Source organism: Alternaria novae-zelandiae (assembly GCF_023758075.1).
Source record: "Alternaria novae-zelandiae strain BMP 2774 chromosome Unknown scaffold_23, whole genome shotgun sequence".
NCBI classification, from domain to species: Eukaryota; Fungi; Ascomycota; class Dothideomycetes; order Pleosporales; family Pleosporaceae; genus Alternaria; species Alternaria novae-zelandiae.
In genome coordinates, this window is record NW_026056983.1 from 569103 (window position 1) to 582048 (window position 12946).

Consider the following 12946-nt stretch of genomic DNA (forward strand, 5'->3'; position numbering starts at 1 on the left):
AACTCGTAGTATTGGCATAGGCTTCGGACATGTATTCTCAAAGGCCTTTCATCTTATCGGTCGTCAAATTCGACTACAATCAAATCTTTTGCGTCCCAAGCTTTGAAATAGGCAAGACCGCTATGCTGAAGCTCGTGCGCCTTACAGTCGTACTTTGCTATGCTTTATAGCACGACGAAACCCTCGCGTTCCAGAAGTTTTGGACATGAGCTCAATTTTTCGGCACCTAATGTTCCCGACGAGAATATCTAAGAAGCTTCACTTGTGCGACGGTAGTGCGACGCCTAAAAAGAATGCAGGCTCAGCCAGGTTATGGTTCTTGTACCTAAGCCTTGTCAGTAATATACTTTCTACGTGTAGAGTCGTACTTACCCAAGTACACCGATTGCACCAGGAGAGTACATCACTGGAAATGATGCGTCAAGTGGGAGTCCCAGCCAGCGCTTCAGGAAACAGCGGAGAACAAGGCCATGTGCGACCTAGGTCGTGTAAGAATCCGCGCACGAGTTATTCAAGTACACGAAAACTGACCAGGACTATGTCTACTGGTCTCTCTCCGTTCATGGCCGGGCTCTGGATATCGCGGATTTCGCAGATGAGGCGGTCGAGTCGGTCGCTGACTTGCTGTGCAGATCTTGCCGCATCTCAGCGAAATCTTCAGAGATCTAGGGGAACATGGTCATACTCTCCGCTCTCGCATCCATCTCGCCAAATGTTCCATGTACAGGTCTGGTCGAGGCCTTTACCCTTCCTCAAATCCCGGATTTCTTCGACCTTCAGACCCTCATAGGCGCCGTAGTCCCATTCAGCAATGTCTTCAGTCACACTAACCTTTTCATCATCGATAGATAGACTGAAATGTTCTTCTGAGCTGTTGAACAGGCACTGAAATGTCTGCTGAGCTCTTTTGCGCGGGCTAACATATATACGATGTACTTGGGCTGGGTCGATAAGCTTGCCATGGCCAACAAGCAAAGTCGCGGTCGCAGTCACTTGCTCGAGCCCATATGGCGTCAGCTCAATGTCTGTAATGCCGGTGTAGCGTCCATTTTTGGTCCACTCAGTCTCCCCTAACAGAGATTAGCTGCCGACACGACGCGTATCCACCGTCCTACCATGACGCGCTAAGAACACGCGTGGTGTTGAAGCGTCGAGATCCGACATGCTAGGCGAAGTGAGTGAGATTGAAAATGATATGTGTGAAACCTTGTGAACCACTTGCGGGTAAACTTTCGTAATAGGAACGTAAAGACCTGCGCTGAGTGCATGCAGGTGCGCGAGCACTACCCCTCACATACTCTTATCGATAGAGATGTACGTGTCGCGTGGAGTTCACCCGTACTCAACAATTCTTCAGTTTCAATGACAGCGTCTACCTGCATATATGTCTGACGATTTAAGTGATTGTGAGAGTCTTGTTTATTGCCCTTCCAATAGACATGATGATGTCTTTAAGGCCGACTACACCATGAACAAAACGCTCTGTCCATATATCCTACGTCATCATTACGTTATAAAGAAATAAAGGAAATCTACACGAAAAGACACCGAAGGTTCGTTATCCATATGTTACCATTGCAGGCGTTCCGTTCCAGAGTCTAACCGAGAATGTGGTGGCTCTTTCAGTGGGTATCCTGATTTCCCACTTTCTTCTTCATCAGATCCGTCAGAAGAACTGACTGTCGCGGAATTCAGACGCGATATCGCTCCCATCAGATCAGAATGAAAAGAAGATCTTGCGGAGAAGAATATTCCGGACTCTTCGAGGCTATTGATAGACCCGGCAATGGACTCCTCTGCCTGTGCGATGGTTACCAACTCCTCGAAAGCCTCAGACAGCTTTTCGCTATAATCTCGACGTTGTTCCAAAATAGCCGTTCCTTTGGACAAGCTGTCCGTGCTGAGATCTAACGCTAATTTGAGAGGGTGCGACGAGGCTAGGATGTTCATAGTACTGATATCGGCATTTTCGGCGATGATGGGCAAAAGTTGAGGGCCTAATCGGGGAGTAAGCTTGTTGTTCTGGAACGCAGGGAGCTTGGAACTTACCTCCAAATCTCAGGGTTGTGATGTAGTCATAGCAACGATCTACAATGACGTTAAGTACAGGGTGATTGTTGTGGACGACGGCCGTGGTGAGAGGAGTTCCGCCGTCATTGGCGGCAGCATGAAGATCAGCCCCGTAATCAAGCAACAAGAGAGCACAGTCGACGTTATGCGTACGTGCGACGGAGTGCAATGCTGTGAGGCCTTCGGGGTTGCGGGCGTTAGGCTCAGCACCAAACTCGAGTAGCAGCTTCAATAAGCTAGTCTCGCCGGCAAACCCAGCAGCTGTCAAAGGACTACTGCGGAAGAGACCTTTGGGTGGTTTGAGGTTTGGGTTGCCACCCCCAGTAAGAATGAGACGTAAGCACGCAGGATCATGACTATCCACTGCATGCAGTACGGGAGTTCTCCCGGTGATATCCATATTGTTTGGATCAGCACCATGTTGGAGAAGGAGCGCCATCTCTTGTAGCTGCACTCTAGCAGTCGCCCAGGCAAGTGCATTTCGTCCTTGCGCGTCGGTAACGTATATTGCGTTCGGGTTCTCTTTCAACTCAACTTCAAGAGATTTGCTGGAAAGACCGAAGATGATCCTGTGGACTAGAGGGAAATTCTGCTCTTCTAACCAATCTCCCTCGCCGCCTTCTGTGATACATCTGAGTGCATGTGTTTCGACTTCGTTGCACTTGCCCCTCATCATGAAGTCCCAGACATTGTCGTATGAACTAAGTTGTCAAGATCAAACTTTGGCTGTCTAAGGGATAGACTCACATCTCGTCAACATGTGCTCCTTGATTCAACAAGAAATGAACCGTCTCGTAGTTATGCATACCGCCATACAGTGCCCACTGGTATTACTTTAGCTTATTATTACGAATCCCGGCGTTGAGGTATACATACCCTTAACAGAGAATAGCCACGAGAATTACTGACATCGCGCGGACCAGCCGAACCTGTGGTGAACAAATACTTCAGGCCTTCAATGTCTCCTTTCATGGCAAACGTTATTGACTGCGAAGAATCGGGAACCCTTCGTGTGGTAGATAACTGCACCTGGGGTCCCGCGGATGGTATCAGCTTGAGCTGCAGCTTCATGTTCATCGTGACAAACCACCATGGGAACCAGTACTCAACAGTCGCATTTGCATTTTGGCGGTCTTTGCATCCTCTGAAATCACAGGGGTTGTTGAGCATAGGTAAGCCGGCATAGCCTACGAAGAGTCTGCCGAGGACGTTTTCCATGATTTTGGGCGTTGTTACATTCACCTTCCGCTTTGCATGGCATGCGCACGGACACCAGTCTCGGCATGTTGACCTTGTCGACAGGAAGACCTGGACGGCCTCGATATTTTCAGATTCGTATGCATTCTTTTCCGAATATGCGGGTGGTTCGTTACTATGCCTGTCTGACTGGGCTTGTCCTTGGATAAGGATCTGACTTAAGGCATCGACACGTGCGCCCAGATCCAAAAATTGTTGGTTCATCTTTGTGTCCAGTGTCACCTGGTGATCCTTGATTGTATTCGTGATAATACTCGTACTGTGCTGCCCTTCTCTGGTGTTGGAAGTCAACAGAGCAATTCGGCGAAGTTCGAGCCTGATGTGGCGTAGATCTCGCCTTAGATGGCACGTCAGCTTTGTATGTTGACAGACATGACGGAAAGCTTTATCGCTTACGAGTTTGAAGCACCCAACATCATGTTCAGACTTTCTTTGACCGTCCGTATCTTTTCCTGGAAACCCTGCAAAAGCGCCTTGCCTTTGTATCGCAGAATACTCCTATCGATTGCAGTACTGGTGCCATGTCCAGCGCACAAGTCAGCAAACTTCTCAAGAGCCTTTGCCAGATCTGAGAGGTAGGCCTTGGTTCGTGTTAGAATTGGCGCCAGCGACTCTTCACCGGCCTCTGACGATATCGTTCTTTGCTGGAGAGCTGCGCTTATTTGACGAAGTACAAGCTCAAGGTCCGTGATCTCGTTTTTGAGCGCATAGGCTTGCTTCGGAACCTCTCCGAAAGCTCGTAATCGGGAGATGGCCTTGCCGATTTGAGCGGCCGCGGTCGCAATGGCCAGCACGCTCGCAACCAAGGAGATGGGATCTGCCATGCGAAGCCAAATCAATTCGCCGAATATCTCACCGAAGTCGTCGACCCTGCGTGTCAAGTCTTGAAGGACCACAAGATTCCTCGCCCGGGATAATCATGATGTTACCAGGTGCGGGGCTTGTTCTGACCGGTTGCCGATAGGGTGCAGGTGGCTGCCAAATGATACGTAGCCGCTGTGTTCAAGCGATGCAGCCATGCTGCAGTTCGTGCCTTGGATAAATTGCGCCTCACCAGCATGTGGTCTACAGCTTGGAGGGATAGCGGACTCTCAGTGATCTGTGACCTCCATGGTATACTTGCGCATATACGACGACACTAAAGCTTCAGCTATCCTCTCTAGATCCCACGGCATCTAGTTAGCGTTGTTGCTAAATCTGGGTGTTCATTGTTCAGTCGTCGCTCGAACGGGGGCGGAGGTCATGACAGCGCCCGAAGCGCCGACTGCCCCCGGCCATCAAGCTGCCACCGCGCGGTCGCTGCATCCCGTCCCCTCTCCAGCAAGCCACACAGACATAACAGGGACCGGGAACGGCGCAACAACAATCGCTTCGCACTTTCTCATAATATCGAAATGGTGCTGAATATGCATGCTCGAAACGCGGGAGCGGACGGTGTTGTCGCTCGCAGCGCCGTTCAGAACACAGCTATAAGAGCATAGTTGTCAACTGCCATCAGTGTCATCCATTCCAATCAGATCGTCCCTTATCATTGATCTGAAAGTCTACAAGGCGTCTTTTTGCTATACATCGCCCGCCATGAGTATTGGAAGAGCAGCAGCTACACGCGTGTGCGGCAAGCCAGTGGGCCCTGTCGGGCTCGGAATGTTAGGTCCGTCCCATGCTGCCTGAGCATTTTAGACGCAACTTACTGACGGCAGACTCTCCAGGCTTGACTCTTCCTGCTCCTTTTCCTCAATTCGAGCGCGAGCATCAAATTCGTTTGCTGAAGACCGCATTAGATCAGGGTGCAAACCTGTGGAACGGAGGTCTTCACTATGGCACGCCGGAGTCAAACTCCGTACATCTGATGCGCTACTACTTCGAAAAGTACCCTCGGGATGCTGAAAAGGTTGTCCTCAATATCAAGGGCGCCTTCAATCATGGAGCAGGTCCAGCAGGAAGCCCAGAGGCTATCCGCGCATCTGTGGAGCAAGCTCTCGAAGGGCTAGGGGGCGCGAAATCCATTGATATCTTCGAGATGGGTATGAGCACATCCGCAGGTTGATATCGTAGCAACGACTGATAAATTCGCAGCACGCGTCGACCCCAACACGCCCGTTGAAATATCCATCAAAGCTTTGGCTGAGCTGGTAAAAGAGGGTAAGATCGGGGGCATTGGACTGTCTGAAGTCAACGCAGACACCGTTCGCAAAGCTCATGCCGTTCACCCCATCTCAGCCGTAGAAATCGAGCTGAGCCTGTTCACACCCGATCCCCTTCACAATGGAATCATGGAAGCATGCTCCGAACGTACGTCTTTCCGCGAAAGAACTCGCTTTGGAGATCCGACGCTAATAATACCAATATAGTCGAAATCCCTGTGATTGCGTACAGTCCAGTCGGTCGAGGCTGGCTCACGGGCAGTTTCAAAACGCTCGATGACCTTTCGCCCAACGACTTTCGCCCGAAGCTGTTCGACCGCTTTCGACCTGAAGTGTTTGATCAGAATTACAAGCTTGCCGAGGCCGTGGAGAAGACTGCCCAGAGCAAAGGCCTCAAGACGGCACAAGTCGCTATCGCTTGGGTAGCGCGGCAAGGGGCGATTCCCATTCCAGGGTCTACCAACATCGAACGCGTCACCCTGAACAGCAAGCTGTTTGAATTGACCGATGAGGATATGGAAGACCTTCGAAAAGCTCAGGAGACATTTCCCGTTGCAGGTAAAAGATATGGAGGAGCGCACGAGAAGCTGCTGAACGGTTAAAAGTTGAGCCGAGATTGATGTTGTCATACTGCAGAGTTCGGAGTTTAGACGGACGGAGATATTGCTACGTCGATTTACCTGTTACCATCAACTTCATGGTCCTCATCATCACCCGTGCTTCACGAGGTCTTAATACCTTACTGCTACGTCCTAGTCGCAATGAGTTCAGCATACGAAGGATCTGAAGAAGTAATAGCCACGTCGCAAAACACGACTCATGCACATCATGGATCGTGTGCAGTCTGTGCAAGGGCGAAGAGCAAATGTGTGCGGCGTTCAGGGAACAGCAATTGCGAAAGGTCAGTGACTACCGTATGACCGACCAATTAGCATGACTCCTCAGTCCGGAAGATGATATTGAACGAGTTCAAAAAGCTTAACATATTCTTAGATGTATACGACTACATAAGGTCTGCCAGACTCGGGAGCCAACGAAACGCAGAAGCAAGGCAAAACAGGTAACGTGAGTCAAGTTGAGCGGTGCTCGGTATCTGATTTCATAATGCTAAATTGTAAGTAGGCGATCCGCTCAATTGCAGCATCTCGAGGCACAGCTTGCAGACATCAGTGAAGCTCTGGCCAACAAACATGCGCCAGAGGCATCTTCAGAATCGGGAATGCATACTTCTGGATTACAGCAGGCGACAAGATTACATGAGAAGAATAACGTTGTGTATCAGGCACCACTGACCGTAACCCAAAGCGCTACCGGATCTGTCCATACTACTGCCTCTGCCCGCGACGCAACGCTGGAGATGGACGATTCCGACCTCGCATCAATGGAAACGAACGAAACAAATACCGACATTTTGTTCGATCGCTACCAGAGACTGATGGCACCTCATATGCCTTTTGTGGTGTTCCCAACTGGTACTGATGTTTCCAGCTTGGCCAACAATAAGCCGTTCTTGTTACAGGCTATTAAGACAGTCGCTTTCTTCCACGATACAGCAGTCCAACAGATTCTGGTAAAGGATCTTATACGAGAGATCTCGGATAGGGTATTAATCAATGGTGAGAAAACGCTCGACCTGTTACAGGGTATGCTAGTGATTGGAAACTGGTATAATCCGCATCTCTTCGCACCACCAAGCCACACAGTACTTCTACACCTTACCATGGCGCTTACTCACGACCTGGATATCGATCGTGCACCAGGCTTTTGTGAGAAGGCGGCTTTGATGGCAGCGTCACAAGCGCACGGTGTGCCACAACCGGCAAAGGTCGTAACGAACGATGAGCGACGTGCAGTTCTCGGAACGTTCTATCTAACCTCACAGATATTTACATCCTTCCGGAAGATCGACAACCTTAACTGGACTCCATGGCATACAGCTTGCGTCGAGGTACTAACGCAAGCTCGAGAATATGAAAGCGATCTTTTGCTCGTGCAGCTAGCGCAGAGTCAGCGCATCATGCAAGAAGCCATGGCTACCGACTGCGAGCATGCTCCAGTGCAACTATATGCCAAATCATTCTTGAGCGACCTCGACAGGGTTGCGCTAGCGTCTGGAAACGCAGCGACGGCGATGGTGTCGCGTTTGCAGCAAGCCTGTACCCGAATCGCGATCTGGGAACGCTCATTCGGGAATCTCGCCACCCACACAGTCAAAGAAACGGACCTACGGCAGCGACTAGACGGAATGTGGCAATGCATGGACGCGGCCAAAAGGTACACAGAGGTATACCTAGAACTACCCGTCGAGGACTATCTTGTCGTTCCATTCGGCGTTTTCGCGCAGTTTGCGTACATATTCGTTGTGCTTGTGCGAGCAAGCCTGATTGAGATGGACGGCTGGGATGTCCAAGCTCTTAGAGAGTTCGTCGACTTTTCGACACTTCTCGGCGAAGCTTCTCGACGGTATGATGCTGTATCGCAGGCGCAGCCAGATGGTCTGAACCTGAGCAACGAAGCCTTTGCGAAGTGGTCTGCGAAGACCAAGTGGGCAAAATCCTTCTACGATACGAAGTTCTTATGTTTGGCATCAACCGCACCGACAGCAAATCAGCCTCCATTTGAGGTTAGCCCTACCAATTTAAGCAAACCTCAGGCATCGTTCCCCGCTCCCTTCGCCCCTGTCGAGGCTCTGACGGCGCCCGCCTCAGAATCATTCGTAGCTTTCGATGACTGGGCCAGTTTTGCTGACCCATCAACCTTCCTTGAAGATATGGACTTCGGAGTACCCAACATGGTGTAGAGCGAACAGATAGTTTGACAGGTCAAAAGGGGCAGACAAGCACACCAGATATACTTGTGATTTGGGTGACTGGGACTTGGTCACGATATAAGATTCGCCTTACCCACGACATGCTTTCTATTCCGTTCCCTTAGCAGACGTAGTCTTTACAACATGGATGGTCGTCTACTTCTTCCTGATACCGCCGTCATTTCGACAATCTTCCCTGAATCGCAACCGACTTCCATCGATATTCTGGCCAACTGCTTCACCAACTGCACGTTTAAGGCGGAATTCGAAAATAGACCCGCTGTCATCGTTCGGATTGACGTGTCAAACGGGTCAGCCCCCTTCGTTTCTGCTATTCAATAGGTAGCCGCCGTCCAAATTCCAATGTATGTTCCCGAAGTATTTCGCTGGATTTCAGGGTAACTGAAAGTGACATGAGAGTCTTTACGTGTACTATGCAGTATAAAAGGCATCGGTCTGCTCCTCGATACCGCAACTTCTTAAAGACACAATACCACAACAACCATACAGTATCAGCACCGTCGAACCACTTGCACATCCAAAAGCACCAACATACAGCTTACCCATCAACCCTATAACAACGAAAATTGTCAGTACGTATTGTACCTATTAAGCTGTACTGCTTTTTTTTTTTCCGGCTGAACTATGACAGTGTCAACTACCACCTGCAATACCACTTCCACAAACGGTCCCCGCTGTGGATATTGTGGAAAGAACTTTAGTGGCTCGGGTGACGACTGTACTTGCGGCCAGAACTAGGGCGTTGTAATAGCTTGATCAGCATCGGCCGGCAGGATGAAGCTTCTCAGCAGACATCGTGGCTAATCAGCTCGAGTGTCTGGACGATGGTTATGCTGCGTAACGAGAGAAGGTGTATTAATGCTACAATATGATACTCAAAATTACGAAATGAAATTCACTCTACGTTCTCGCTAGACGCGTCCTGATCCTTTTCTCTACCACCGATGAAGAGCGCCGCTAAAACTGCTGTGAAAGCGCAGATACCAGCGAGCACGGCATTCATGTTGCCGTATCCAATTTTGTCTCGTAGACACCCAGCCAGCAGTGGGCCTACAGTTAGCCCGCCGCTCCATACCATACTGTTGATGCCGTAGAGTTGGGCGAAAGGAGCCTGCTCGAACATGTCTTTATTCGCCTTGTAGTAATTCTCCACGATAGTTCCAGATTCGACAATGCTAGGACTGTTGATAACCGCCAGACCGAGTCCGTTCATCGCTAGCAATGCAGAATAGAGTGCGATGATGTGGCCGTTGTCTAATCTCTCGACGATACTCGACTCAGTCGGAAGTCGGAGTAAAACAAGCGTTGGTATCAGCCAAATGAACCCAAAGACTGATACTGGCTTCGTACCATAGTGATCGACACACCAACCAAAGACTGGACCCAGTAGGAAATCCGCACCGCCTAGTGGTAAGAAGAGCAATCCAGCCTTGAGACTGTCGAAACCCAGTTGCTCCGAAGCTACCAACGGCACAGTAGCGTCGAAAGAACCAAGAAGAAGAGCTTGCACAAATCCAATCCACACGGAGGTTAGCAGACCAGGATGGCGAAACAGCATGAGGATGGGAAGATTGCGGGTGAAGCGATTCGATGGTTTGGAGAGACGGTAGCGATCGAGCGGAGAAGGACCATTTGGTAGAAGGGGGGTTTGTTCCGTATCTTGTTGTTCGTTGCTCCGATCTGGTTCAGAGGCATGTGTCTCCGGAGTAGAGTATTTCTCAGCCACCTTCTTCTCCACCATGAGCAATCTCAAAATGAAGTCTATGCCAATCAACCCTATTGCCACTCCAAAGACACCTATGTATCCAGTCTTCGCGTACAATGAACCGCCGACAATAGGTGCGACTAGGGTGGAAACTGATATGAAGCTGAATATAGTTCCCATAGTCTTGCCCAAGTTTTCGCGGCCTACGGTCTCAACCAAGATAGCGAGGCCGATGGTCCACACCACACCTCCCGATGCTCCCTGGAGAAATCGTGCAATGGCCAGAACGGCGACGCTACGCCCGAGAGCGAGAAGAATGGTCGAAAGTAGACATAGGATTAACCCGAGGAGGAAAGGTAGCTTTCGAGACGAAAACAACCTGTCAGCTAGGAAGCCTGCGATGGGTGAAGATATGCAGGAAGCTGCCGCATAGACTGCTAGAAGGTTTGATATCGTGCTTTGGATCTGAGAGTCAGGTAGATCGATGCGGTCTTTCAACAGGAACGGCAGTACTGGCACAATGAGGCCGTACAAGAAAAGGTCCACGAACGCACCCATTCCCACAGTGAAGACTATGAACAATGGGTGCGATCGCCATCGTATTCCTGGTGGTGGCATTGCAAAGATAGTTTGGAAATCGACGACGTGATGAGATGCAAAATTGATGTTTGTCAGTTTTGGAAAGGCATCTGGCAGAAGTTTCCGCACGAGCCTCATCAGCTCAGACGCATGCTGACGTCAGTACTCATGATGAAGAATGTAAGCGCCTTTTTTAAGTGCCTCAGTGATCGGTAGGGAGAGTCGATAGCTGTCAGCAGCAAGAGAACAACGCGCTCAATGCACAATGAGGGGTGGCTCAAATCATACACCTTCGGTCATCCATAACGCTCTTACAACTTACGAGAAGCGATAATAGTGTCAGACTGCTTAGTGACAAAAAGTGATAGCTTTCGCGAATTTCAAGACGTTGGAGGTATATTGTATGTCGACCCTTGAATAGCTGTCTGCAGGTGCAAAACTCCTCAGGGCCTGGTGTTCGTCGTCACGTGCGGACGCAGCCTAGCGTGCTTGGCGCGGATCTCGAATTCGAGCTCCCGACAGCTTCGTCGGGTAAGTGAGACCACGCCATACAACTCCACTACCCACACAACAGTCGCTTCAAGATGGCGGACAAGATGGAGGGCGTAGTAATGGGCGGCGGTCTCGTAGACCCCAGCAAATACCCAGTGCCCATCGAAACGTAAGTGCAAGATCATGCCCAAAAGGTAGGTCCCCTTGATGCTAATGGAGAAATATAGTATATATGTGAGTTGGACCACGAGCGCGCCAGCAACGCACTCACATTGCACTTGGTGGCGCGATTGCTGACAGCACTAGGTCAACAACCTCGAGGAGCGCGTCAAGATCGATACCATGAAGCAAGCCTTGACACGGGTCTTCCAATACTACGGCCCGATCCTGGATGTTATCGCAAAGAGCAGTCTGAAGCGGAAGGGCCAGGCATTTATTGTCTTTGACAGCGAGAAGGCCGCGCTGGAGGCGGTAGAGGAGATGAACGGCTTCGAGATGTACGGCAAGGTCATGAAGGTGCACAGGGCGAAGACACACAGCGACGAGACAGTCAAGCGAAAGGCGCCGGAACTGTTCGACGATCACAAGCGGAAGCGCCTGACGCTTAGGGGTGCGCATCTCCTACCACTTCTGAAGGTGCTCCATACTGACTGCCATAGACTTCAAGCGCGCCGAAGAAGACGCGAAAGCGCAAGCCAATCCAGTCGCCGCCGAGAAGCCTCGCGCAGCCAAAATCGGAGCAGCCGCTGTTCCCGACGAATACGTACGACCCAACAAGACGCTCTTCCTGCAGAACATCCCCCGCGATGTCGACGAGGACGACCTCACGACGATTTTCGAGCGTTTCGAAGGCTTCAAGGAAGTGCGCTTGGTCTCGGTCAGGGCTGTGGCCTTTGCGGAGTTCGAGAACGAGCAGTTTGCGATCACAGCGAAAGAATCGACAGCCAACACCCCGATCGGCGCAGAGGGCAAGCCTATGAAAGTCACCTACCAGCGGCAACAGTAGGTTACTGCGTATGGATTATTGCTATGGATTTATGCATTTTATGATACCTTGTTCGGCACAGATACAGGCCGGCACAATAGAGTCTTATTATCAAAAGGCCAACGTTCATATTAAATGGCACAATGCTTATCTCTTATTTAGCTTGGTCGAAAACGCCCCGCGCGGGATGCCAAACGGAACCTGGACCACGGACTCCGTATCAGCATTTTGGAAGGTGCATGTCTACATGCGAGACGTTGGCGAGCGAGAGCTAGAGAGGTGGATCCAGCGCCCAATGGGCCGCAGACGACACTACACGGACGGGCCCTACTAGTCGCCTGTAGAGCGCTCAGAAGATGACATCTTCGTTGTCCTCGTCGCCCAGCATGTCCTTGCTCTCGGCAGCATCTTCTCGCGCCTCACTCTCCGTCTCTTCGTTCTTCTGCTTCGCCGCCACCCTTGCGGCTTCCTCCTCGGCAGCATCCTTCTGCTTCTTGTTGGACACTTTCTTCAGGCGGTAGAACTCCTCTCGGTCGAGCTCGTCAAGCTCAGAGTTGATGTATTTAATGGTGTTTTCGGTACGGGGGATGATGACGTGCTCACTGTTGGCTATTAGCTTCGGCAGTTGTCTGGAAGGAAAGGATACCCACATGGCGTTTACACGGCGGTTGACCACCTTGATAACTTCGTCCAAAATGACAAAGGCAGTCTGTAGACTAGCCAGTTCCACCAAAGTCTCGACCGCTCTTGCGTACGTCTCTCTGCATCTTTGTACTTGCTGACCACCCTTGCCCAAACCCGTCAGGGCGAAGTCGTTGTTCTGCTCGACAGTGAAGCTTTCGAACTGCGGGAGGAAGACACCGGAGACGTTCTCTTGTTTCGTT

General features: G+C 50.6%; 6 protein-coding genes across 6 annotated transcripts; 3 read left to right on the forward strand and 3 right to left on the reverse strand.

Annotated features, from left to right (window-relative positions):
* Window positions 1-258: 258 nt before the first annotated feature.
* On the reverse strand, window positions 259-3042 carry J4E88_009353 (uncharacterized protein; the record flags this gene model as incomplete). The annotated part of the gene is made up of 10 exons (XM_049402956.1): window positions 259-325; window positions 373-479; window positions 532-634; window positions 686-1070; window positions 1116-1165; window positions 1781-1997; window positions 2050-2088; window positions 2224-2771; window positions 2818-2894; window positions 2947-3042. 10 exons carry the CDS (start codon window positions 3040-3042, stop codon window positions 259-261), a joined length of 1689 nt encoding a protein of 562 aa, XP_049251444.1.
* A 677-nt stretch (window positions 3043-3719) lies between these two features.
* Window positions 3720-4502, reverse strand: J4E88_009354 (uncharacterized protein; the record flags this gene model as incomplete). Its single annotated transcript, XM_049402957.1, has 2 exons — window positions 3720-4197; window positions 4498-4502. The coding sequence occupies 2 exons, from the start codon at window positions 4500-4502 to the stop codon at window positions 3720-3722; spliced, it is 483 nt and encodes a 160-aa protein (XP_049251445.1).
* A 674-nt stretch (window positions 4503-5176) lies between these two features.
* Window positions 5177-6073, forward strand: J4E88_009355 (uncharacterized protein; the record flags this gene model as incomplete). The annotated part of the gene is made up of 3 exons (XM_049402958.1): window positions 5177-5351; window positions 5404-5619; window positions 5679-6073. The coding sequence occupies 3 exons, from the start codon at window positions 5177-5179 to the stop codon at window positions 6071-6073; spliced, it is 786 nt and encodes a 261-aa protein (XP_049251446.1).
* A 755-nt stretch (window positions 6074-6828) lies between these two features.
* On the forward strand, window positions 6829-8271 carry J4E88_009356 (uncharacterized protein; the record flags this gene model as incomplete). The annotated part of the gene is made up of 1 exon (XM_049402959.1): window positions 6829-8271. One exon carries the CDS (start codon window positions 6829-6831, stop codon window positions 8269-8271), a length of 1443 nt encoding a protein of 480 aa, XP_049251447.1.
* Window positions 8272-9196: 925 nt separating this feature from the next.
* J4E88_009357 (uncharacterized protein) lies at window positions 9197-10564 on the reverse strand (the record flags this gene model as incomplete). Its single annotated transcript, XM_049402960.1, has 2 exons — window positions 9197-10401; window positions 10561-10564. 2 exons carry the CDS (start codon window positions 10562-10564, stop codon window positions 9197-9199), a joined length of 1209 nt encoding a protein of 402 aa, XP_049251448.1.
* Window positions 10565-11169: 605 nt separating this feature from the next.
* Window positions 11170-12083, forward strand: J4E88_009358 (uncharacterized protein; the record flags this gene model as incomplete). Its single annotated transcript, XM_049402961.1, has 3 exons — window positions 11170-11211; window positions 11384-11687; window positions 11737-12083. The coding sequence occupies 3 exons, from the start codon at window positions 11170-11172 to the stop codon at window positions 12081-12083; spliced, it is 693 nt and encodes a 230-aa protein (XP_049251449.1).
* Between the last annotated feature and the right edge of the window lie 863 nt (window positions 12084-12946).